Below are 25142 nucleotides of genomic sequence, written 5' to 3'. Positions count from 1 at the left end.
ACAACAGTAGCAACAAAACGCTTGGTCAGACAGACAAGAAGGCCCCAAAGCCTCTGGCCCCTTCTGCTTCTCCTTCTCGTCCGCTTCCCAAGCCATACACCGGTCTCGAGAGGTAAGTCGGCGGCTTCAAGCCTGTGTCTCGCTGCAAGCCGTTTTGCCCGCGCCTCGTTTCGATTTTCTTTGACTGTTCGATTTTCGAAACAATACCGCGGCGGATTGCACGGAGAAAGACTCCCTGCATCTTGCTGCGTCTCTCTCTCGCTGCCGAATGGTCTCGATCCCCCCCACCTGGCTTAACTCCCTGGACTGCTGCCCTTGATCAACATGGTCAAAGGAAAAGTCTTCTACTGCACCGTCTTGTGCTGGCCGCACTGCGCAGAATCATGAGCCTTGCTCGAAGACCTGCAATGGCCGGCTGCGGGCCTCGGTGTCAGTGGCACCCTTCGAATGATGACATGCAGCAACTCCTCAGACCGCCAGCAACTCTCCAACCGCGGCAAATCTAGGGCGCCAAGTGGCGCAGAAACCTCCCATCTGTTTCCGACGAATACCAAAGACTCGCTGACCAGCTCGCCTCAGCTCTCCCTGGGCGGCATTCTGCTCTCTATAATGCCTTCAGACGCCCCCAAGTCCCGGTTTCGCAAGATCCAGAGCTTCAAAACTGACTACGCTCCTTGCACAATCACCCAATATGCCTCGGAGCGCAGTGGCATGCATGTCGTAGTCGCTGACCGCCAGGGCCCCAAGATCAATGGTTACTTTACCCTCGCCACTGAAATCTTCGACGACTCGGGTGCGCCGCACACCCTCGAGCACCTGGTCTTCATGGGCTCCAGGAGCTACCAATACAAGGGCCTGCTCGACAAGCTCTCCTCTCGCGCCTACTCGTCCACCAATGCCTGGACCGCCACCGACCACACTGCCTACACCCTCGAGACTGCCGGCTGGGACGGCTTTGCCCAGGTCCTCCCCGTCTACCTCGAGCACATCATCCTGCCCGTCATCACCGATGATGCCATCGTCACAGAGGTCTGGCACGTCGACGGCGAGGGCAACGATGCTGGCGTGGTCTACTCCGAGATGCAGGCCGTCCAGTTTCGCAGCTCCGAGATCATGGATATCAAGGCACGCCGCCTCATGTACCCGGAAGACGTCGGTTTCCGCTACGAAACCGGCGGCAGGACCGACGCTCTCCGCGTCCTCACTCCCGAACGCATCCGCCAGTTCCACCGCGACATGTACCAGCCCAGAAACCTCTGCCTCGTCATTGTCGGTGAGACAAACCACGATGACCTGCTACGCATCCTGGACCAGTTCGAGGAGAGCATCAAGGACGATATTCCTCCACCGACTGCCCCGTTCAAGCGGTATGCTCTATCCTTGTTACTATCCCTGTCGTCGTCAGAGGGCCGCCATTTCCTAACAAGCCTTCAACCGCAGGCCATGGGTCGATTCTTCTCAGCCCCCGGCACTCCGAGAGTCCGTCCTCACCACCGCCGAGTTTCCCGAAGAAGACGAATCTGTCGGCGAAATCCTGGTTGGCTTCTTCGGACCCAACTGCACCGATCTCATTGCCACCTCGGCCCTCAACGTTCTCCTGACGTATCTCTGCGGCTCCTCCGTCTCCATTCTCGAAAATGTGCTTGTAGAGCGCGAGGAATTGGCCAGTTCCATCACTCACTGGTGGGATTCTCGGCCCGATTCCGTCATCTGGATCCAGCCGACTGGCGTCGCCACCGAGAAGCTCGAGTTCGTGGAGAAGCGCCTCTTTGAACTTCTCAAAGAGGTCGCGTCCAACCCGCTGGACATGGATTACATGAGGGAGTGCATTCGCCGAGAGAAGCGTCAGGTCAAGTTTCATGCCGAGACATCGGAATCCTTCTACGCCACCAACATCATCACCGACTATCTCTTTGGCAGGCGCGACGGCTCGACGCTCAAGGAGCTCGAGACACTGAGCGAGTACAACGCCTTGGAGCTGTGGACCGACGATCAATGGCGCGAGTTCCTGCGAAAGTGGATTGCCGACGCACACCACGTCTCCCTTCTTGGGAAGCCCTCGCTCGAGCTCGCAGCCAAGATGAAAAAGGACGAGGCAGATCGCATAGCAAAGCGCAAGGAGGAGCTCGGCTCCGACGGCTTGCAAAAGCTTGGAACACGCCTTGACGAGGCCAAGAAGAACAATGATGCTCCCATCCCGGCCGATGTCATCGACCGCTGGACGGTACCCGGGACCGAATCCATTCACTTCATCGAGTCGGATACGGCGCGCTGCGGCCGCGCGCGATCCGTTGGGCTTGGTGACGGGCCGGCCCAGAAGCTGATCGAGGCCGCGCCCGCCGGGAAACTGCCGCTCTTCATCCAGTTCGAGGACGTCCCGACAAATTTTGTGCACATCACGATCCACGTGGGCACCTCGGACGTGCCCGTCCACCTCAAGCCGTTGATGCCCATCTTCAGCGACAACCTCTTCAACACACACATTATGCGGGACGGAGAGATGATCAAATTTGAGCAGGTGGTGATGGAGCTCGAGCGGGACAGCATTGGCTACGGCATCGGCTCGGCGCGCTCTTTGGGCGACCCGGATGGGTTCATGATCCAGTTCCAGGCCGAACCGGACAAGTACGCCGCCGCGGTCGGCTGGCTGCGCACCATGATGTTCGACTCCGTGTTCGACCCCCAACGCCTGCGGGCCGCCGTCAACAAGGCCCTGGCCGACATCCCCGAGTCGAAGCGTGACGGGCGCGGCATGGCTGGCGAAGTGGACGCGGCCATCCACATGGAGAAGTCGTCCTTGTCCGTGGCCAAGCGCGTGCTCGTCAGGGCCGTCTATCTCAAGCGCCTCAAGAAGCTCCTCAAGAGCGACCCGGACAAGGTCGTATCCTGGTTCAACACCGTCCGGTCCTCGCTCTTTACCTTTCAAAACATGCGCCTCCTGGTCACGGCGAACCTCAAGACCCTCGCGGATCCCATCACCACGTGGGACTCGCTCGCCGAGCGTCTCACCCCGCGGGATGAGATGGTGCCCATCCCCAAGCTCGTGAGCCTGCTCAACGACGAAGGACGGAAACCGGGCTCGGTGGGCGCAGTCCTGATCCCCATGACGACGCTCGACAGCTCGTACTCGGTCAGCTCGGCACCCAGCATCACCTCTCTCTTGGACCCCCGCTTCCCCGCGATCATGGTCGCCATCGGCTACCTTGAGGCCGTTGAGGGGCCGCTATGGAACGCGGTGCGTGGCGCGGGCTTCGCCTACGGGTTCTTCTTCTCGCGCAACGTCGACTCAGGCATCCTGTCGTACCGCGTTTACCGCTCGCCCGACGCCTCAAAGGCCATTGCCGCTTCGCGTGACGCCATCCGCAAGATTGTCGAGGGTGACGTCGCCATCGACCGCCACCTGCTAGAGGGAACCATGAGCCAGATTGTCGTCATGCTCGCCGATGAGCAGGCCACCATGCCCAGCGCCGCCCAGCAAAACTTTATCCAGGGCGTCGTCCGCGGGCTGCCCAAGGACTGGAACAAGGACTGTCTGCGGCGCGTCAGGGCCGTGACGGAGGATGAGATGAGGGCCGCGATGCGGGATTTCATCATGCCCTGCTTCCAGCCCGGCGTGAGCAACGTCGTGGTTACGTGCGCTAAGCTCATGGTTGAGGTAACCCCCCCAACCCCCTTTCCGCCTTTCCCTTTTTGCAACTCTCGCCTGAACCTCCCGTGTTCTTCATTTTCGTGCATCTCTCAATATACCGCGCTCTTCTCTTCTCCTGTTCGTACTGACAGTCAATTATCAGGGCATGGAAACTGCCTTCAAGGGTATGGGCTACAAGGTTCAGACGCGCGAGCTGAACCATTTCCACGATGACTACGGACTGGAAGCTGGCGAGGATGACGACGCCGACGATGACGACGCCGACGATGACGAAGAAGACGAGGAAGGGTCGGGGGGATCTGATGACGATGACGATTCACAGGACGACTAGAGACGATTCGGCCTCTGATGCTAGGCGCCAGAGGGCAAAACCCTGATTAGATATTTCGCAATAGAACTGCATGGCCGTGCAAGCCTGGACGCAAGCCGACCATGAACGTGCTGCATGCGCGTGCGACAGACAAGGCTCAACCCTCTGGCCTTCACAACCACGCTGTTCATGCGTAACGCAGTGGCCAGTGAATCCCAACCGTAACAATCATGTTGTACAACGCGGTGTTTGACACCACGTATATCGTGAGTGCCAGATTCTTGCTGCGTCTACACAAATCCAGATATCGGGCTTGGATTTCTACTGGCTGTGACCCGCCCTACAACTCCTCGCGACCGCTCGCCTTGACAACACCCTCCTTGTCCTTTTCGCTCGTAAGGGCCTGCTTGGGCTTCCAGTCGAGAGCCTTGAGGCGCTCCGACAGGTGGGGGTGGGAGAAGTGGTAGCTGGCATACATCCAGTCGGCGTCCATGGTGCTGAGGTTCTGGGCGTGGAGCTTGATGAGGGAGGAGGCAAGTTCGCCGCGGAAGCCGAGGCGCTTGGCAAAGTCGTCGGCCTCGAACTCGTACTTGCGGGAGAGGATGTTGAGGAGCAGCTTGATGACAGTGTCCATGGGGGACAGGGCGTCGGAGAAGAGGATAAAGCCGATGACGATGGGGTGCTGGACGCGGAAGCCAAAGGCCGAGTAGAGGGAGGCGTTGTTGATGAAGACGGAGAAGAGGCTGAATACGTAGAGGAGGTGGGCCTGCGCACGCACTCAATTTAAGTAATGGGACAGGGCAGCGATGGAGACACGAGGCAACTGCTTACCTGGGCAATGCCAAAGAGGCGGGTCGTGTGGCCGAGCTTCCAGTGGCCCAGCTCGTGGGCCAAGATGGCAATGATCTCCGAGGTGTCCATCTTCTCAATGAGCGTATCGTAGATGACAATGTGCTTCTTCCAGGGGAGACCATAAAAGTAGGCGTTGGAGTGGGCGCTGCGTTTGCTGCCGTCAATGACGAAGAGCTCCTGTAGGGGGAACTTGTGGCTGGCGGCGAGTTCCTCGACCTTTGTCTTGAGCGCTCCCTCATCGAGGGGCGAAAGCTTGTTGAAGAGAGGCTGGATGAAGATGGGATAGGCGGTGGTGGTGAAGAGCTGCAGACCGGCGGCAAAGATCCAAAGGTAGAAGACGAACTGAGTGCCCGTCTTCTGGATGATCTTGAGGAAGGCGGCGAGGATGGGGGGCATGATGACGGCGGTCAGCAGGTTGGTCTTAATCATGTCAGTGACGAAGAGCTTGGGAGTCTGCTTGTTGAAGCCGAAGCTCTCCTCGAGGACAAAGGTGTTGTAAAGGCGGGTGGGCAAGTTCAACAGCTGCTGAAGGATGATGAAGGTCAAGACGAAGATGATGGAATGGCTGATTTCGCCCGTGAAGCGAGCAGGGGCCCACTTGAGCAAGAGAGAGCCGGTCCAGGACCACATGGCGGGAAGGACGTCGAGCTGGACAAAGGCGACATTCTGAATCTGAGCCCAGAGGCCGCTGACGATTTCGAAGCGGGCCTTGGCACGGCCATAAGCCTGCGACTTGTCAAAGGTTTCCTGGGAGATTTCCTTGGAGAGGACGGCGGGCGGCTTGGGCTGCTGCAGGATGCGGTACTGGCGGAGGGTGAGGAAGGACTCGAAGAGGTACTGGCCGATGGAGAAGCCGAGGATGAGTTTCTTCCAAGGGAAGAGGGGGCGGTCAAGGAAGCGGGCGAGGCGCTGTTGGACACGGATGTCTGGTCAACGCAAGAGCTTGCAAAGGCACGACGCACGGACGCGGCACCATTCGAGACGGAGCGGGTAGAGGGAGGGGAGGCAGAGGGCGTACCTGGAGGAAATCCATGTTGGCGATGGCGAGTGCGAGTTTGCCCGACGTTGCAGGTCGAGAGGAATAGTATCAAGTGAGCTGAGAAAAGGTGTCCTGTCTTGGTCTGCGGCTGAGCTAATCATACACATATGGCCGAGGTATCTCACCACGCAAGATGCTAGCGAGGATACCTACAGGCCGCATACCATCCATCGACCCATGAGCATTTAATGGCGCTGCTTAAGACTACCTAACAGGGCGGTGTAAAGTCTTTGCACGGATGGCCACGACCCTGGATAGGCGGCATCGACGAGACGGCATAGATTGCTGGAGTCGAGTACTTGGATGGATGTGTTGGAGGTGTGCAGCAGAAGCAGCTGCTTCTGCAAAGTACCTAGCAAGAGCCCTCTCTCGACAATGGAGCAGGCGTACAGCCGCCTCTGCCTCCCCTTTCTCCCCCAACTCTCTACGCTGAGTCCTCTTGTTGTACTCGCACTCCTCTCCCAATCTCCTCGTCGCGTCCCGTCTCACCTCGCTTCTCACGAAGCCGCAACGAACAAGCCTTCCCCTTCCAAGTTACGACAGCAACAACCTGCACCATGCATAGAGCCTCGCGCTCAGATCCTCTTCCTGTTGCGGCGATGCGGCGCTGCTGTCAAACAGGGGGAAACCCCTGGCATGCAGCTCCTTCAGAATCTCCATGAGCTCGTCCCATGGTGACAGGCTCCTGCTGCTGGCGCCTCACCAGCTCCAGCAGGGCGCGATGCACTGCTGCTTTGTCAGTGCCATCCCATGGTGCTGCCGCGACGCGAGGGCTGAAGCCCGAGATTCCAACCGTCATGAGGGCCTCCTAGTACCCGTTGGTGGCCGGCTGCGGCGGCTGCTGCGGTGGGGGCGGTGGGCGCTCAGGCCCGTACGTGACGGGCCGCCCGTGCTGCTCCGTCGGCTGCGCCTCTTCTTCCGTGTCGTCGTCGAATTCGCTGAGATCCTCGCCGTCGTCAGAGTAGTCGCTCTCGTCGCCTTCTGCTCCGCCCTGGCTGCTGGAGAAACAGGCCTCTATGGTGCTCGCCGTCCCTGGCGGCACCTTGCGTCCTTGCTGTTGCATCTGCTGGATGATGCTCATGAGCTTCTCCGTCTTCTTGTCTGCAGCGTCCAGCTTCTTCTTCCATTCTTGGCGCTCTTCCGCCATGCGGATGATGTTGGCCGCCGTGGCCTCCTTTTGCCGCTTGAGCGCCTCATTCTCCTTCTCCAGGCGCTTGCCCTTTTTTGACATGTCTTCCATCTCCTTGCGGAACGATAAAAACAGGTCATTGCTATTGTTCAGCGTGTCCTCGACCTGTGCGAGATGCCACATCAGCTTTTGCACGACGCGGCGGAAAGGGCGTCGCTCCAGGGACGACTGACCTGCTTGAACTTGTCTACGTAGACATTGAGCTGGTTTCTGAGCTCCGTCTCTGTCTTGGTAAAGGCCTGCACCTGTGCCTGGAGATGGCGTGCCTTATTTGCCTCGGCCTCGGCGTTTTTCTTTTCGCGCTCGAAACGGGACAAATGATACTGCACTTCGAGTTCTTTTGTGCGCATGAGCGAGTGGAAGTGCAGCTCTCGCAGCTCGTACTGCTCGATGAATGACTTGAAGCGGACGCGAAACCTGCGTTGCTCGGGTCAGCACCATGCAATGCTTCTGCTCGATGCACTCTTACAGTTCGTCCACCTCCATGTCAACCACCTGCTTGCGCGGCGTGTCCTTTTCTTCCTGGTAGCCCTCCAGCTTGGCCAGAAGGCTTGCATATTTTTCGTCCCAGGCAATGCTGTTGCGCTTCTGCGATGTCTGATGTTCCTTGTTCTCATTCTAGGGGATGCCGGCGTCAGCTTGTCGTTTGATATTCTTTCTTGACGCATTGAATTCCCACCTTCATCTTGTTGTTGTCCCTTTGCAGTTCTCGGCACAGCTTTTCCAGCTTTTCCTTGAGCCCGACGGTTTTGCTCAGCTCGGTCCGGTTGGCGTCGCGCTCCTTTTGGAGAGTATCTCCGCGCTTCTTGTTCTTCTGGTTCTCCTTTTCCAGGCGCCGCATGTCGGCCAGAAGCTCACTGGAGCGTTTGGTCAGGTGGTCGATCTTTTGCATGTCGTCCATCTTGGCGACTTGTTGCATCAGGTCGCGGTTGGCCCTCTTGACTTCGCGTTCTGCAGGGGAGACACGCCCATTAGCACTCGTCTCGCTGCGGGGGCCTGATCCCAAACGCAGAGGAGGACGGCTGGAATATATGCAATGAGAACGGTTGCGCACCGATTTCAAGTTCCTGGTCCTTTTCCCCAGCAGCGTCCTGCTCGAGCTGCGAGATCCGGGCCTGCAGCAGTCGGGAGGCCTCGGACGAGTCCATGGCCTTTTTCCCCTTAGCCTTCCTGCCTGCCACCTGGGGCGGGTGTGCGTGACCGTCATGACCGTTGGCCAATGCGGGTTCTACCTGGCTCGCAGGCATTTCTGTAGAGTTGCGTTGTCGCTTGCGGGCCGTCGCATCCAGGGCTAGGACGTTGGTGCGTCCACGGCGTTTGCGAGAGATGCGACCCGAGGAACTCTCGGACGAGAACAAGGACTCCCCGTGACGTAGCGGCGGCTACTTCTTGTCGTACTCGGGCGAGCCTTGGAGGCAGGGTCGTGGGGCGAGTGCATGAGACGGCGGCGGGACCTGGAGGACCGTGGTTAGAATCGTCATCATGGTGAAATTCCTGACGAGGCCTTGGCGAAGGGCCCTTGCATACCGGTACAAATATCGCCGAGGCGCAGAGCAGAGTCGGCTGCAGGAGCGAGTGGCCGGTGCGCGACAAAACGACTTCAGGCGTCTGGCGACTTGTTCGTCGAATGCTGATGCTGCAATAGCACGATGGCGAGGCGCTGCATGGAGTAGTTTTCGGCCTCCAAACTTGGGGGAAACAAAGCTGCGCGTTAGTTCTTTATGGCGTGGACCGGCAAACTGCCCGCACAGACAGTTAGCCCGCTATTCGCACCTGGCAGCGAGCCGACGGCCAGGGTCTCCACGGAGGTTTGCCATGACTAATCGAAGAGTACGTACTCAGCGTCTCATCTTCCAGGCGAGGTCACCTATGTAGCAGAAAATTATCGACCCCGAGCTTTATCACGTCGCGGCATCTCGTCAAATTTCCATCCCCTTGGCCCTCTCTTTCACTGAGCCTCATTCTAGTCCCCCCTGACGCGAAGGATTTCTAGTCCATCCATCCGCACATGACCAATGTGTTAACGCTCTGCCCCCATCTTGCCTCCGCTCTCTCTCGCCCATCCATCTCCTCGCCATGCTTCGAAACGCTGCAAACGCGGCTCGCAAGGCCGTCACGGAGCTCTCGCTGTATCCGAAGCCAGGCGACAAGCTTCACGGCTTCACGCTTGTCCGATCAAAGCACGTTCCCGAGCTGGAGCTGACCGCGCTGCACCTGCAGCATGACAAGACGGGCGCCGACTACTTACACATTGCTCGCGAGGATGGCAATAATGTCTTCTCGATTGGCTTCAAGACGAATCCGCCCGATGACACGGGCGTGCCGCACATTCTCGAGCACACGACGCTCTGCGGGAGCAAAAAGTACCCGATCCGCGACCCCTTCTTCAAGATGCTGCCTCGGACGCTGTCCAACTTCATGAACGCCTTTACTGCCTCGGACCACACCTTCTATCCCTTTGCCACGACCAACGCCCAAGACTTCAAGAACCTCATGTGTGTCTACCTCGACTCTACGCTGCACCCGCTGCTTAAGCCGTCTGATTTCACGCAGGAGGGCTGGCGAATCGGGCCTGAGAACCCCGCGGGCCATACCGAGGAGAGCAAGAAATTAGTCTTTAAAGGCGTCGTCTACAACGAGATGAAGGGACAGATGTCTGATGCGGGCTATCTCTACTATATCCGATTCCACGACCACATCTTCCCCGACATCAACAACTCTGGTGGCGATCCCCAAAAGATCACCGACCTTACGTATGACCAGCTCAGAAAGTTTCACGCCGACCACTATCACCCGACCAACGCCAAAATCTTCACCTATGGCGACATGCCTCTTGCCGATCACCTACACGAACTAGACGCCAGGCTTCAGGCCTTTGATAAGATACAGGCTGACAAGCAGGTCCACGAGCCCGTTAGGCTCCGAGGGCCGAGCGAGGTCACCCTATACGGTCCGCTCGACCCTCTGGTCGATGCCGATCGCCAGTTCAAGACGTCGGTATCCTGGATCACTGGTGAAACGACTGATATTCTCGAGTCCTTCTCCATCTCTCTCTTGTCCTCTTTACTCATGGACGGGTACGGATCGCCCCTGTACCGAGGTCTTGTCGAGGCCGGCATGGGTGCCGACTGGAGCCCCAACGCGGGATACGACAGCTCGGCCAAGCGCGGCATCTTCTCGATCGGCTTGACTGGCGTTCAGGAATCTGACGTACCCAAGCTCAAGGGCCGCATCCGAGAGATATTGCGTCAGGTTCGGGACAATGGGTTCGAGAAGACAAAGATCGACGGCGCCTTGCACCAACTGGAACTCTCACTCAAGCACAAGACTGCCAACTTCGGCTTCTCCATGCTCAACAGGCTGAAACCCCGGTGGTTCAACGGCACTGATCCTTTCGACTCGCTGGCCTGGAACGACACGATTCACGCATTCAAGACCAAACTGGTGCAGGGCAAGTATCTCGAAGGGCTCGTCGACAAGTACCTCCTTAACGATAACACGCTGACTTTCACAATGGCGCCATCCACCACCTACGGGGAAGAGTTGGCCGAAGAAGAGCGAGGTCGGCTGTCGGCCAAAATCAGAGAGGCGGTGCAGAAGGCAGGTGGTAAAGAAAGTGCTCAGAAGCAATTCGAGGACCAGGAGCAGGCGCTCCTGATCGAGCAGAACCGGACCAACACAGAGGACCTCAGCTGCCTCCCCACCGTCCACGTCGCGGATATCCCCCGCATCCAGGAACCTGTAGTCATGCGAGACGAAACGGTTGATGGAATCCCCATTCAGTGGAGAGAAGCACCGACCAACGGTCTCACCTACTTCCGCGCCATCAAGACGTGGGACAATCTCCCGGATGATCTGCGAGAGCTTATCCCGCTGTTCACCGACAGTATCATGCGACTGGGCACCAAGACCATGACAATGGAGCAGCTCGAAGATATCATCAAGCTCAAGACGGGTGGCGTATCCGTCGGGTACCACTCCACGCCGTCGCCCGCAGACTTTCACCAGGCCAGTGAAGGCATCATCTTCACTGGCATGGCTCTGGACCGACACGTGCCAGACATGTTCGCCATCCTGCGCAGGCTGGTGCAGGAGACGGATTTTGACAGCCCCGAAGCCCCCGCCAGGATACGGCAGCTGTTGCAGGCCTCTGCGGACGGCGTCATCAACGACATTGCATCGTCTGGGCACCGGTTCGCAATGGGCTATGCAGAGTCGGGGCTGACGCGAAGCGCCTGGCTTAGGCAGCAAGTCGCGGGGCTCGCTCAGGTGAAGCTCGTGACAAGGCTCGCGGGGCGCCCCGAATCCGACAGGCTCAAGGACGTTATTGGCAAGCTGAAGCGTATCCAGCGCTTTGCGCTAGCGAGCGGTGACATGCGCACGGCGATTACTTGCGGATCCGAAAGCGCGCAGGATAACCTCCAGTCATTGCGGCGGTTTGTGGCAGAGCTGCCGAAGGGGGCCGTCAGCACAAGGACCGACGCTCCCATCCGATTGCCCACGGACCGCAAGACGTTCTTCCCCCTGCCCTATCAGGTGTACTACGGTGGCCTCTCGGTTCCCACTGTGCCGTATACAGCGCCTGAGAGTGCGGCGCTGCAGATTCTCTCGCAGCTCCTGACGCATAAGCACCTGCACCACGAAATTCGCGAAAAGGGAGGGGCCTACGGCGGGGGTGCTAGCTGCAAGGCGATGGACGGGCTGTTCGGCTTCTACTCGTACCGAGACCCCAACCCGCAGAACACGGTCAAGATTATGCGCAACGCAGGGCGTTGGGCCGTCGACAAGGAGTGGACAGCACGAGACCTCGAGGAAGCCAAGATCTCGGTGTTCCAGAACGTGGACGCGCCGAGGGCAGTGAACCAGGAAGGTATGTCCAAGTTTCTGTCGGGTGTGACGGAGGAGATGAAGCAGAAGAAGAGGGAGCAGCTCCTGGACGTGACGCAGGGGCAGGTGAAGGAGGCGGCGCAAAAGTACCTTGTGGAGGCGATGGAGAAGGGCAAGGAGCGAGTCGCATTTCTGGGAGAGAAGCGGCCATGGGTCGACGAAGACTCGTGGACGCAGCGGGAGATGAACGTGGATGGCGCTGCGACCGAATGACGGATATCCGGCGCGAGAGCTACCCAGCCTGGCGGCTGAGGGCGACGGGACGAAAGGGACAGGGGAGGAGTCGACGACTCGCCTCGATGTACGAACTACGAACTGCAAGCTGTACGATACAAGGAAGATGTGGGTATAGACAGGCGACGGGGGCGAACACCTGTGTCGCGCCATGTACAGACAACTCGTCACTCATGTCGAGGAGAAGCAACGTGGAAGAAAAAAAGGCGCATAGCCGGAATTGGCTGGCACGGGCGTGGGAGGCCTCGGGGTGAGCAGCAACAGCTCATGGACAGGGCCGATGGAAAACGCGTTCAGATACGATACATCTCTCTGCCCAGGGTGGCGTCTCGCGGCCCGCCCGCCTCCATGGCAGAGAGACCACAGAGCGACGCAAGAGCAAATGCCGGTTTGCCCCCTCGAAACCCGTCCCTCACTTCTGCGGAAGCGCCATGGTGGACAACCACCAAGCGAGAGAGGGTGAAGGGGGGCGGAGCGCGGTCGTTCTATCAGAACCGGAGTCCCTGAGCATTGGATTCCCGGACTAAAGAGCAGAGCACATGCGTAGGGAAGGGAGGTGGCGGTATGTATGCACACCTCCTGTAGACGCAGAAGAAGGAGGGTGCTGGTAGGGCTGGCGGTGGCGAGGCGGCTCGCGATGTTGATACTGTACAGTCATGAGGGGGGTTAAGCCTGACGAGTGCATGAATAGGTAGGCGAGTTGGATGAAGGATGAGACATGAAGGTCTTTGTGGATGCCTTTGTGGATGGTTGCCCTTTGGGTTTGTGGCTGCGCGAGCGTCACCGCCGGCCTCCAAGTACGAGTGCAAGGATGAGGCGGCCAACGGAGAAGTCGAGAGGGACGCGGTGACGTTGCGCGAATTTGTAATGGATGGATGGATGGATGGCATGGATGGATGGCATGGATGGATGGCATGGACGACACGGTTTGGTAATTGGTAGGCGGCTATGCAAGGGCAAGGGAAAGGCTGGATGCTCGGAAGTCGGAAGTCGAGGGTTGTTTTGGCGGGCACATGCAGATGACACGGCATGTTGTTTGCTGGCGCCTGTACAGAGTACGAAGTGCAGCATGCACGCACGCCTTGAGCTTGGGGAGTCCTGTAGGTGTTCAGTCAAGATGCCGTGTCCATTCAGAGTTCTCATCGTCATGTGTGTTGTGTACAGGGCTACAGGTAGAGGCAGAGTGAATGATACAGTGAGATGGACCCCACCCTCTCGTCTCGGCCCCCTTGTCGACACGCGACCCGGGGGTGGTTATCGTTATAGCCTCGAGGCACGGGCAAGAGTTATCGATGAGTTGTTTTTTTCCCCCTTTCTCTCCGATGTCGTGATGGAGGACGCGGACGCGGACGCGGGTGGGCGAGGGCCGAGAGGCTGCAGCTGGTCCATTGCACAGTCCGGGGGGATGATGATGATTGTGACGATTGTGATGATGGTGATGATGATGCGGGACGTGGTTGGAAGCGGAGCTAGTCAACTCAATTTTGTTTCTTGCTCCCGCGAGTTTGATAAGCTCGAGAGCTTCCGTCCGCGTCTGTACGAATACAGTACAGACTACGGAGTACGGAGTACAGACAACAGGGGGGGTGGACATGAGCCGGCCGACGTGATGAGTGGTGACACGGCAGATGCGAGCCATCAGGCACTCTGTAGAGCCGAAGAAGACGGGAGAGGGATTTTCTTTGCGCTTCAGAGGGCCAGGCTCAATTGGCTGCGTCGAATTTCCGATACTGTATTCTTCTGTCCCTTTTTGCCTCTTGTCTTCTTCCTTCACGTGGTTGTATAAAGTACTCCGCACCCGACAGGAGGTTGACGAGTCCGCAGTGAGATGGCCGGTGCTTATCTAAGCGTCCCGGGCGAATGATGTAGTGGTGAAAAAAAAGACAAAGAGAGGGGCAGCAGATTAAGTTCATGGCTTGTGTGTGTGTGTTCAGCCGCATGTGAGGATAAAACCTAGCCCGGAGCCCCTCGATGCCCATCGTCGCCTGTCACTTTGCACACACAAAAGCCCTTCTTCTCCGCCGCCCGACAACAGCAATTCGCACCGCTACCACCACCAGCAGACAAGCCCTTGCATTGCAAGTCGCACGCGCAGCCTGCTCTCCAAAGGCCCTCTGCATCTCGCTGGTGAGTTACGTGGCCCCCCTCGCTCGCCATGGCTGGATGCGCCCGTCAGGGGCCCAGCCTCGACTCAACCTCCAGTCCCCCAGTCCCACGACCCTCCTCTCTGCGCGAACCTCGGCAATCCCATGCTGCTCCCCGAGCCTCGTCCAGACCAATTCACCCTGCTGACTATCCTCTGCGCCAGCATAAAAACTCGTCACCAACTCGTCACCCACACCGACTGCCTTTGGTCTCCTCAAAGGCAACCAGCTTCACCACGGCACCCCAGGCCGTGTCCTTCGTCAGTGACAAAGATTTCAGCCTTCAGAAAATCGCCCACGTCATCAACGCCATCCCTCCCCCCGCTGCTGCTGCTGCAAGCCCTTGACTTCCTCGCCTCCCTCGAGACGTTGCCTCCTCCCTCATCCTCTTCCGAATCCCATCAGCTGCCGCATAGGAGGATCCCTGCGGTTCTTCCTCTGACCGAGGGAGAGTCGAGGAGGCCTCGCCAGTCCACCGAGGGAACAGTCTGCCACCGCTTCCGACCGCCCTAACACCGCGTTCGACCGCTCAGACTTCATCCCTTATCTTGGCATCCATCGACGTTGCCCGCTCGACTGTCATCTTCCCTCCTCAACCTCTCTCAGGGATACGGTAATGGCAACGGCTGTCATCGACAACTTCAACCAAGATGTCAAACATATCCAATTGTTAAGCAAGGCTCCGCTTCTTGCGGACCCCATTCGCCACGACAATGTCTCGGTCGATGCCAAGCAGCTGATTGGCGATGCTCTCCACCAGCGCGTCGTCGCCGTTGACCACGAGGTGTGCGAGCCTGGCGATGAGGACACCTTCTACGTCGCCGACCTCGGCGACGTCTACAGGCAGCACCTCCGCTGGAAGAAGAATTTGCCCCGGGTCAAGCCCTTTTATGGTGAGTTGCGGCGCCATGGCCTCTGCACTATCTTGGGTTCTCGGATTCTGACCATGCATGTGTCGCGACAGCCGTCAAGTGCAACCCTGACCCCCAGGTCCTCCGCCTCCTGGCTGCACTGGGCACCGGCTTCGATTGCGCCTCCAAAATGGAAATCGAGCAGGTCCTGGCCATGGGCACCAGCCCCGAGCGCATCATCTATGCGCAGCCCTGCAAGACCAATTCGTACGTCCGATTTGTCAAGTCTGCCGGCGTCAGGCAGATGACGTTTGACAACGCCGACGAGCTCTACAAGATTGCCAAGCTCTTCCCCGAGGCCGAGCTGTTCCTCCGCATCACCACCGACGACACGTCGAGCCTGTGCCGCCTTAGCATGAAGTTTGGCGCCGCCATGGACACCACCGAGGGGCTGCTGGCGGTGGCTCGCGACCTGGGGCTCAATGTGGTGGGCGTTAGCTTCCACGTGGGCTCGGGGGCCTCGGACCCGCTGGCCTTTTACAAGGCGGTCCGCGACGCCCACGCCGTCTTCCAGCAAGGCCGCGAGCTCGGCTTCGCCATGCGTACTCTGGATGTCGGGGGCGGCTTCTGCGGCGACACGTTTGAGCAAATGGCCAGCGTCCTCGACGGCGCGCTCGACGAGTTCTTTCCTGTCGGCTGCAGCGTGGATATCATCGCCGAGCCGGGGCGCTACTTCGTGTCGTCGGCCTTTACCATCGCGTGCAACATTATTGCTCGCCGCACCGTCGAAGACCCGACGCTCGACGGCAAGGGGTACATGGTGTACGTCAACGACGGCGTGTACGGCAACTTTTCGAGCATCATGTTTGACCACCAGCAGCCGGTGGCCAAGGTGCTGCGCACGGCGGGCAAGACGCTCTACAACACGGCCGCGGCCAACCCTCGCCGCTCGGGCGAGGGCGTTGAGTATTCTATCTGGGGCCCAACGTGCGACGGCATCGACCGCATCAGCGAGAGCACTCGCTTCCACCCTCTGCTGGACGTGGGTGACTGGCTGTACTTTGAGGACATGGGCGCGTACACCAAGTGCTCTGCGACGCAGTTCAATGGGTTTCGCAATGAGCACGACGTCATCTACGTCTGCAGCGAGCCCGGGGCCCAGGCACTTTTGGACATTTGACAAGCGCTGTTCCTTTGTTTGTTTCTTGTCATTGACTTGGCTCGATGATGGCTAGGAGAAGAAGGGGGCATGGGACGAATGTGGATGGAAGTAATACAAAAAAACCGGCGATGGAGGAGACGTGTAGTGACATAGTCGCGGCATACTTGGTACATGAGTGTTGGAACGACAGTTAATAAAGGCTGTTGAAGCATCTGTGGTTAATCGCGGAGGTGAAGGCTGTTGCTGCTTGCTACCCAAGGCCCCCACCAGTTCCTGTTTCCGCCTTGGAGGGGCTTTTGATGCTTCATCGCTCTGCCAGTGACGCCCGTCGAGGTGGTTGCGCAGCATTCCATGGTGAGAGAGGCGGATGTATTCGTACTCTGTAGTAACTTAACTAATTAAATATGAGTCTCCGACAATCTGGGTGCCTTATTATTTATTAGGCCTCTCTGCGCTAGGGCTGCCCTGCTCGCTGCGCTGGCCGGCGCGGGGTTTCTCTCTTGCTCAGTCTCCACTTTAATTTTTCTCGTGCAATCTCTTCCTCTTACCCCTCCACAGCCTAAGCTCGCTCGGCAACCACCAATTCCCCATCTCGACACCTCTCCCTTTTTCTTCTCCGCCATCCATCCATCCATTCGCCTCAGCAACGCTCTCGACAGCCACACACAATCACGCAACCTTTCATCCTCTCCCACTCGCACAATGGGCTTCGCCGAATTTCTTTCCGATGCTGGCCTGAGCAGTGAGTCTACGTCCCCTCCCTCGCCCGGCTCGGCCATGTGGCGTAGCCTTTTGCTTCCTCCCCGGTCGGATTGACTGACGTTGAGAGTCTTGCAGTGCTCAACAGCTGGCTGCTCACCCGCTCCTATATCGCCGGGTATGCTTCTGCTCTCCAACCCCGTCCGGCTTTTTGTCTTGTTCACTACGCCATCTCTCCTTCATCAATCCCCGCTGCTAACCTGGCCCGCCTCCGCACAGTCATTCCCCCTCCCAGGCCGACGTCGCCTGCTTCAAGGCCCTCAAGTCCGGCCCCGACGCGGACAAGTACCCCCACGCCGCCCGCTGGTACAAGCACATTGCCACCTTTGAGGACGAGTTCAGCTCCCTGTCCGGCGACTCCAGCAAGCCCTACACCGTCTACGGCCCCGACGCCGCCGCCGTGACCCTCAACCCCGCCAAGGCCCCCGCCGCCGCCGATGACGACGACGACGTCGACCTGTTTGGCAGCGACGATGAGGAGGACGCTGAGGCCGTGCGCGTCCGCGAGGAGCGTCTGGCCGAGTACCGCAAGAAGAAGGAGGCCAAGCCCAAGACGACGGCCAAGTCCATTGTCACCATGGACGTCAAGCCCTGGGGTACGTGCACCACTGTCGACAATTTTTTTTGCCTTGTACTAACTGGCCGATTTTTCTAGACGACGAGACCGACATGGCTGCCCTCGAGGCGTCTGTCCGTGGCATCAACAAGGACGGCCTCGTCTGGGGCGCCTCCAAGCTTGTCACCGTCGGCTTCGGCATCAAGAAGCTGCAGATCAACCTGGTCGTCGAGGATGACAAGATCTCCCTCGACGAGCTCCAGGAGGAGATCCAGGAATTCGAGGACTACGTCCAGTCCTCCGACATTGTCGCCATGCAGAAGCTCTAAAGATTGGGTTCCCTCTGCTTCACCCCCAAAATCATTCAGGCGCAGCAAAGAAGCAACCCAACACCCCCCCATTCCCCCGTCACACGCACACACACACACACACCCGCCGCCCCTCCGCCGCTACCATGTCACGTTTACCATGATGCGAGGACTTTGTTGCAGCGCCATGCCGTGCCACGAGAAATCTTGATATCACGAGTTCATAGAAGAAGATAGCCGGGGAGACATGACCAATCAAGAGAAAAAAAAGTGTTTCATCATGATTCCGCCATGATTTGATGCATCTTGCCGTCCGTTACCGGCATTGTGACCAGATCAGACGGGCGAGACGAGACTGTCCACCTGGAAGTGCATCGAGACGCCTTGATCCACCGCTTCTCCATGCGCACGAGGAACATGAACACACGGCCAAGTAAAGGCTCAGAGCCAAAACTCACTGCAAAGGCCTCTCTATTCGGGAGGTGAGTCCCGTTGAGCCCAGCCAGCTGAAGACGTTCAAGAAGGCATCATCCGGTGCCCCCGCGCGAGCTCTCATAGCAAAGGCAGAGCCATCAGGTCTAATACAGCAGACAACCCCTGCCTGCCACGATCTTCCCTTTCACGCTTCAACGCTCCGCCGCCGCCGCCCGGAAAGACAAGCCCGTCTTCAGCTTGAACTTGCTCTCGTCTGCTGCTCCTCCATCCATCACCCCTAAAGACTTCTTCTTTTTCTTTCTTCTTACTTTTTTCCCCCGCGTGGCGGCGTGGTTGTCTTGGGACAAGGGTGGCCCGGATAGATGCCTCTAGCCAGCCGCCACCATGCCCGTCGCCAAGGGATCATTAGCTCGACCGACATACCAGTGTTGTTCATGAGATGCACGCCCGACCGGAGAGCACGGGCGCTTACGAACCCCGGAAGAGAAATTGCATGTCCTCCGGGGTCAGAGACTCCATGGCCTTGTCGTCGCCATTGACGGTGGAGTGAATCATGCTCGTCTTCTTCTCCTGGATCAACACCATTCGGCTCTCGACAGAGTCCTCGATGCAAAGGCGTGTAATGGTACATGGCCTCGTCTGGCCAATTCGATGGCAGCGATCGGCCGACTGCCACTCAGCTGCTGGGTTCCACCATCTGTAACGATATATGATTAGCCTCGAACAAGACATCAGCTTGGAAACTGGGGAAAGTGCTTACGGGTCAACAATAAAGACTCTCGACGCTTCAGTCAAGTTGAGAGCCACGCCGCCAGCCTTGAGAGACACCAAAAAACACTCCACGTCCACCTTGGTCATGAAGTGCTCAATCGAGGCCTGACGCTGAGCTGGTGTCATGCTGCCGTCCAGCATGACAGTCGTGATGCCGGCCCTTCGCAGCCGCCATTCAATGAGCTGCAGCATCGTGGTGAACTGCGAAAAGATGATGGACTTGTGCGATGCATTGTCAGACCGGAGCTTGTGGAGTTCGTGGACGAGCAGCTCGATCTTGGACGACGACGTCCAATTCTCCATTTTGATGCGGTTGATGATGGAGTTCTTCTTGACCAGGCTTTCGTCCTGCTCAATCTCAGGCTGCTCAAGGTCAATTGACAGCGGGATGTGGCAGCGAGGGCAGTCCGGCTCGTCCGTCGACCTGACGTAACTAGCAACACAGGCTCGGCAGAAGTCGTGCTTGCAGCGGCTGCGAACCGTGTCCTCGGCGGGCTCGTCGCAGATGCAGCAGACCAATACGTTTTGCCCGCCCTCAGCGTGCTTCTTGAGAAGCAGGTCCGGGTGATCGGCAACCTGTCGCATTTGCATGATGAGGCCGAAGATGTTGGCATAGTTGTTCAACAGCACGCCCTGGGCCACGTACGTGTCGAACTTGCGCTGCCCATTCGTCATGATGCTGTTGGCAAAGTCGTTTTCTTCCTCGCCAAAGAACTGTCTGTCGACATAGATTTCCTTGACCGGAAGCTCCATGGCGTCGGTGTGGTCCTTCTTGAGCCGCCGCAGCATGATTCGTTCCGTCATCAGGCGCAGCTTGCGAAACGCCTGGCGTCCAGGCCCAAGGTTGCCGAACTTTTGGATGGGATTCAACAGCTCCTGGTTGAAGACGGAAACGTGCTGCATGCCGGCATGGTTGCAGGACCGGCAGCGGTTGTCGTCCTTCATATTCCACTCCAGAGACGAGCAGGGGCATTGCTTGCACAGGTACGAGGCGAAGGGCTTGATGTTGAGGAACCTGATGAGGGAGAAGAACTCTCCGATGCGATTCTGGAGTGGGGTTCCCGTCAAGCACCAGCGGAAGTCGGTCTTGAGGGCGAAGCACGCCTTTGCAGTCATGGTGGTCCTCGTCTTGATGCAATGAGCCTCGTCCAAGATGATGCGATGGAAGTGGATCGAGTGGATGACGCTCTTCTCCTTGTGGATTCCATTTTTGCGCTTGAAGCCTCGCTCCTGCTTCCGGTACATGGACTCGAGACTGTTGTACGACATCATGAGGACATCGTACTTTTTGAGTTCCTTGACTGTGATGCCCTTTGTCTTTTGATTGGTGCCATGGAAGACAAACGTCTTGAGCGTGCCGTCTGTGTAGGCTTTGATCTCCGACTGCCATTGCATGAGTGCAACCGGCGGGACGAGAACGAGAGACGGCTGCTTGGCAGGATAATCCGACATGATCAGAGACACTGCCTGGATCGTCTTACCAAGGCCCATCTCGTCGCCGAGGAGACCACCTTTCCATTCTGTCTTCTCCATCTCCTTCATCCAAGCCAGGCCCTCCAGCTGAAAAGGCTTAAGCCGCCGCGAAATGCTCTGCGGCTGCTGCGCCATGCCCGCTTTCAAAATGGGCATTTTCTCCAAGTCGTCCCACATTTTGCTGAGCTCGGGATGATGGTGTTCAAGTCGATTGCGCTCTCTCTTGACGCGAGCATTGTTGCCGGACCTCCTAAATCCGCGACGTTGTTCGGTGATGCGACTCAGCTCATGGAGGTTCGACAGGATATCGCTATCACTAGTAGCGGCAGAGCTGAGCCCCGATGATACAACGGGGTCCGACGCCTGATCTGACGCTGTGGAATCTGGCAGAGATCCAGGTTCGCTAGCCTCGGAATTCTCAGTGGCCCCAGAGAGGAAAGAGGGCAGGGTAGGAGCTTCTGAAAATCCTACGCCGCGGGTCGATGCCGCCCTGGTAGCCTTGCCCTTTGCAGCAGAATCCTGAGCATTGTTGGTGTTTCTGCCTCTCCTTGTCGCCAGCAGTGGCTCGTCATCACTTTCAGAGGCTGGATCGTCATCTTCGCCTGGTTCACTAGAATCGGCTAATGAGAGCGAGTCGTCGGAAGAAAAAGGATTCGAGAGCTCGTCAGAGTCGAACGTAGCGCCCGCCGCGACCTCGGCATCCATATTGATGTCCGAAAGTCTAGAGTCAACCGAGTCTAACACGAGTTTGGCCTTTTTGACTGGCGGGGCTTGTTTGGTGAGCGAACTGGCAGAATTGCGACCACGTTTGTAAGATGGTCCGGTAGGCATCGGAGAGGAGTAGAGTACGGCAGAGGCAGCGTTGCGACCGCTGCGCCGGGCAGAAACTGTCTTGGGCTTGACGACATCTGAGTCGGCTCTTGCAAATTCTGCTTCCTGGAGTCGACGAGCAGTTCGGGCTCCCAAAGAGATGTCAGAAAGGCAATCGTCTTCAGAGTCCGTGTCAACAAGGACCGATTCCATCTGTTTCGACGTCGTGTCCAGAGAGTACAAGCTCTTCCGCAAGGCTCGTTCTGAGTCCGCAACTAGATGACGAGGTTTTGCCGGAAGGCGCACTTCAAAGCCGGAATTGGAGGCTCTGGAGGACGCCAAACCCTCTGTTGCAGCGGGAGTTGGAACTTTGCTGGTCGCCGGAGTGGAGAAATCACCGTCAGTCGACGCAGCGTTGGACGGAGGGGCCGACGAGACAGATTCGGTGCCTGCGGCGGCATCTTTGCCGCGGTGGGAACTGACGGTGGGAAGCGCTGTGTCTGTAGGCGACGACAATGAGGCCACGGATTCGTTACGTCTGGCGAGCATCGAGGCGCGAGAGGGCCTGGCCCTGGACCGGTTTGCAGATGGCGTAGGATTTCCTGATGCAGCCCCGACTGCGATGCTGTCGCCCGTTGTTGGCTGCGCTGCCTGTTTGGAAGAGGCGGAGCGGGTTAAACGCCGAGTCCCATTGTCGGACCCCTTCAAAGACGCTGCTGGATGACATGTTGGCCGACAATCGTCCCAAGATTTTGGGGTGTGGGCGGGAGACTTACCAGGGGTTGCAGATGCTCGGGCGCTTGCATCTCGCAGCGAACGACGCCCTCGAGGCATGGTGACGTGAGGCAAGCGCTGAGCCGCCGGCGTTTGCAGTCTGGGAATGACTCACAGTCGAAGATGTGGGTAAGATTTGATGCTTGGGAGAAGTTTGGTCTCGAAGAATGAAACGGGTGAAGGAAGAACAAAGGACGGAGACGAGACAGCTGAATTCCCAGGACAGGATAAGGGACTGAGCGCCGGAGCGGCCACAATTGCGAGTGCCTGGTCCGAATCGATGCAAGGAGTGGAAATGGTAAGCGGTGGGATTGCCGCGGATCTGAGTAGGCGTGCGAGAGAGGCTGAAAACGCCCCAACTTTGCCACCAGCTCCGTTCTTTCCCCCTTTGCCGCGCCGTAGCGCCAACTCACAGTGCCTGCCGCCCGAGCACGCGTTCCCAATTGCACACGAAGTCACGTGCCACCCAGGAGGCAGTTGAGAGACCGTGTATGTATTGAAATATACTGTGCAGAAGAACTTTTCTCACCCGCAGATGCTGGGCCCCTGGTGACTCCGTACAGTGCAGACTGGCTCTAATGAAGCCTTGTTGTCAGTCACATGACACCGTGTCAGCTCCGCGCCCGTGCTGCGACACGCTACGTCTGGGTGGCTTAACCTGGCTTAGGGGACGGGATGGATGAAGCAACGCCACCTGCCGTTCTTTTCATGCCCTCGTCTCGCCGCTGAACCGCTTAGACGGCTTGTGGCTTTGTTCCAGCTCACACTCATTTGAATCTGGGAGCACATTTCGACTCAACCCCCAACGTTAACACCGTCTCTCTTGGGTCCGCCAGGGCCAAAAGCCTCGACCATGTGCGTTGCCTCTCCCAAGAAGGCTGCTCCTTGAACCCAATCTGACCACAAGTCTTGTTGCAGGGCCCACTCCAGTCAAAATCAGAACCAGGGCCAACGCCCCAATGGACGCCCAGCTCGCAACATCACAGGACCGTGAGCGTTACCGACCTTGCCCTTGTCTGCTATCCGGCTCATCGCTGACACTCGTGGCCTGCAGGCAATCGGCCCTGACCGATTTTCTTGCCGTACGCCTATGCCTCGTCTATCGTCAAGTATGACACTTGCTAACAGGCAGCACAGTCCCATAACATTTCTGCTCGCCAAATCAGAGATGATGCCGATCAGCGCCGCCAGCAAGCCGCCGCTGCTGCGCGACTGAACAGCCAGGAATCCTCTACCCCGGCCCCTGTGGCCTCGTCGAGCGGCACCCGCACACGCTCGGCACGTCGCGATACCGGCGAGGAAATTGGCAGCAACAAGGCCGAGGAGAAAAATGCCATCGAAAAGGTCAAGACAACAAAGGCGTTTAAGAAACGCAAGAAACGCATTCTTGACTCTGATGACGACGAAGAGGTTGCGCGGGCCATCTTCGAGACGAAACACGCGCCGCTGCCTGGCCAAATGGAGAACTGCGCCATTTGCGGAAAACGATTCACCGTGACACCCTACTCCCTCGCTGCCCCCGGCGGCGGGCTACTGTGTGCGCCTTGCGGCAAGGAACTTGCAAAAGAACGCCAAGGTCAACCCAAGAAGAAACCTCGAAAGCAAGTCGGCGGCGTAGGCTCGCGCCGTGCCATGCAAAGCCGTATTCTCGACGGTGACGTGGGCACAAAAAGCCTTGCCACTCTATGCGTCCAGACCCTCGCCAAGAATGTCGACATGGCGGACAGCTTGGGCGACCTGCCGGACCACTTGGTCGACAAGATTGCGAGGCTCTTCTCCAAAGGCAGGCTGCTGAAGCCCGAAACCTTGCCTTTGTTTGCGCAGCCGACCACTGAGACTCTTCACATCTACGACGGCGCGAAACTCGGCGAGCAGGACTTCATCAGCGCCTTCCAGGTTGCCCCGAACCTGCGAAGGTTCAAAGCTCGTTGTGCCATCCAGTTTAAAGACGGGGTCATGGACTACGTCCTCTCGCGTGACACATCTTTGGAGAGCTTCTACCTGCACGGCGCCAACCTACTGAGTGAGAGAAAGTGGCACGAGTTCCTTGCGCAGAAAGGACGAGGACTCAAGGGCCTGCAGGTCTACTACACCGATTGCCATTTTGGCGACGAGAGCATTGTGAAACTGGCCGAACACTGTCCCGATTTGCTGCGTCTGAAGGTCGAAAACAACCAGAAGCTTACGGACAAGGGCGTCGAGGCCATTGGTGAACTGCCTTCTCTTGAACATGTGGGCCTGCAATTGCAGAACCGCTCCTCCTCATCAGCCATCGTCGGCTTCGTCTCCAAGATAGGGGAGAAGCTCAAGACCTTGTCTCTCAAGATTATGCCAGAAGCCGACGATTCCGTCTTGAAATGTATCCACAATAACTGCCGGTCGCTCAACAAACTGCGCATCACCGACAGCGAAAGAATGACGGACCAAGCCTTTGCGGAGCTCTTCACCGGATGGGCCAATGCCCCACTGCAGTTCGTGGACTTGCAGAAGTGTCGACACATCGACTCGACTCGGCCGCGCGACAATGACGACGGCGTTGGGCTTTGCAGCGAAGGCTTCAAGGCACTGATGGCGCACTCTGGACCCAAGCTCGAAACCCTCAACGTGCACGCCTGTCGGCACATTTCGCGGGAAGCGTTCGAGGAAGCCTTCAACGACAAAGCCCATTACCCGGAGCTGAGGGAATTGGAGATCAGCTTCTGCGAAGAGGTGACAGACTTTGTGCTGGGTTGCATTTTTCGCGCCTGTCCGAAGATCAAGGAAGTCAACGTGTTTGGCTGCATGAAAGTCAAGGACGTGAGAGTCCCCCGAGGCGTCATCCTTGTGGGGGTGCCCAATGCCCAGGGCATGATCACCGAGGGAGTGGATTGAAGACGGAGCCACGTTTCTCGCCGACTTTGATGATGGCAATACTCTTTCCACGAGTGGTTGCAAACATG

General features: G+C 58.0%; 8 protein-coding genes across 8 annotated transcripts; 5 read left to right on the top strand and 3 right to left on the bottom strand.

Moving 5' to 3' along the window:
• Nucleotides 1-609: 609 nt before the first annotated feature.
• Nucleotides 610-3980, top strand: HRG_00577 (peptidase m16 inactive domain-containing protein; the record flags this gene model as incomplete). The annotated part of the gene is made up of 3 exons (XM_044859048.1): nucleotides 610-1367; nucleotides 1441-3655; nucleotides 3792-3980. The coding sequence occupies 3 exons, from the start codon at nucleotides 610-612 to the stop codon at nucleotides 3978-3980; spliced, it is 3162 nt and encodes a 1053-aa protein (XP_044725448.1).
• A 319-nt stretch (nucleotides 3981-4299) lies between these two features.
• HRG_00576 (peptidase family m48 domain-containing protein) lies at nucleotides 4300-5844 on the bottom strand (the record flags this gene model as incomplete). Its single annotated transcript, XM_044859047.1, has 3 exons — nucleotides 4300-4725; nucleotides 4791-5720; nucleotides 5830-5844. 3 exons carry the CDS (start codon nucleotides 5842-5844, stop codon nucleotides 4300-4302), a joined length of 1371 nt encoding a protein of 456 aa, XP_044725447.1.
• Nucleotides 5845-6658: 814 nt separating this feature from the next.
• HRG_00575 (myosin-like coiled-coil protein) lies at nucleotides 6659-8286 on the bottom strand (the record flags this gene model as incomplete). Its single annotated transcript, XM_044859046.1, has 6 exons — nucleotides 6659-6845; nucleotides 6906-7144; nucleotides 7213-7456; nucleotides 7509-7657; nucleotides 7719-7990; nucleotides 8094-8286. The coding sequence occupies 6 exons, from the start codon at nucleotides 8284-8286 to the stop codon at nucleotides 6659-6661; spliced, it is 1284 nt and encodes a 427-aa protein (XP_044725446.1).
• Nucleotides 8287-9115: 829 nt separating this feature from the next.
• On the top strand, nucleotides 9116-12139 carry HRG_00574 (peptidase m16C associated domain-containing protein; the record flags this gene model as incomplete). Its single annotated transcript, XM_044859045.1, has 2 exons — nucleotides 9116-11286; nucleotides 11353-12139. The coding sequence occupies 2 exons, from the start codon at nucleotides 9116-9118 to the stop codon at nucleotides 12137-12139; spliced, it is 2958 nt and encodes a 985-aa protein (XP_044725445.1).
• Nucleotides 12140-14920: 2781 nt separating this feature from the next.
• On the top strand, nucleotides 14921-16335 carry HRG_00573 (pyridoxal-dependent decarboxylase, pyridoxal binding domain-containing protein; the record flags this gene model as incomplete). The annotated part of the gene is made up of 2 exons (XM_044859044.1): nucleotides 14921-15197; nucleotides 15269-16335. The coding sequence occupies 2 exons, from the start codon at nucleotides 14921-14923 to the stop codon at nucleotides 16333-16335; spliced, it is 1344 nt and encodes a 447-aa protein (XP_044725444.1).
• A 684-nt stretch (nucleotides 16336-17019) lies between these two features.
• Nucleotides 17020-17961, top strand: HRG_00572 (EF-1 guanine nucleotide exchange domain-containing protein; the record flags this gene model as incomplete). Its single annotated transcript, XM_044859043.1, has 4 exons — nucleotides 17020-17059; nucleotides 17155-17194; nucleotides 17296-17672; nucleotides 17732-17961. 4 exons carry the CDS (start codon nucleotides 17020-17022, stop codon nucleotides 17959-17961), a joined length of 687 nt encoding a protein of 228 aa, XP_044725443.1.
• An 882-nt stretch (nucleotides 17962-18843) lies between these two features.
• HRG_00571 (type III restriction enzyme, res subunit domain-containing protein) lies at nucleotides 18844-21324 on the bottom strand (the record flags this gene model as incomplete). Its single annotated transcript, XM_044859042.1, has 3 exons — nucleotides 18844-19072; nucleotides 19136-20935; nucleotides 20993-21324. 3 exons carry the CDS (start codon nucleotides 21322-21324, stop codon nucleotides 18844-18846), a joined length of 2361 nt encoding a protein of 786 aa, XP_044725442.1.
• Nucleotides 21325-22738: 1414 nt separating this feature from the next.
• Nucleotides 22739-25074, top strand: HRG_00570 (DNA repair protein Rad7; the record flags this gene model as incomplete). Its single annotated transcript, XM_044859041.1, has 4 exons — nucleotides 22739-22752; nucleotides 23122-23193; nucleotides 23258-23285; nucleotides 23332-25074. 4 exons carry the CDS (start codon nucleotides 22739-22741, stop codon nucleotides 25072-25074), a joined length of 1857 nt encoding a protein of 618 aa, XP_044725441.1.
• Between the last annotated feature and the right edge of the window lie 68 nt (nucleotides 25075-25142).

The sequence above is a fragment of the Hirsutella rhossiliensis genome (genome assembly GCF_020360975.1).
Source record: "Hirsutella rhossiliensis strain HR02 chromosome Unknown scaffold00001, whole genome shotgun sequence".
In the NCBI taxonomy this organism is placed as follows: Eukaryota; Fungi; Ascomycota; class Sordariomycetes; order Hypocreales; family Ophiocordycipitaceae; genus Hirsutella; species Hirsutella rhossiliensis.
This window is presented reverse-complemented; position numbering and strand designations above follow the sequence as displayed.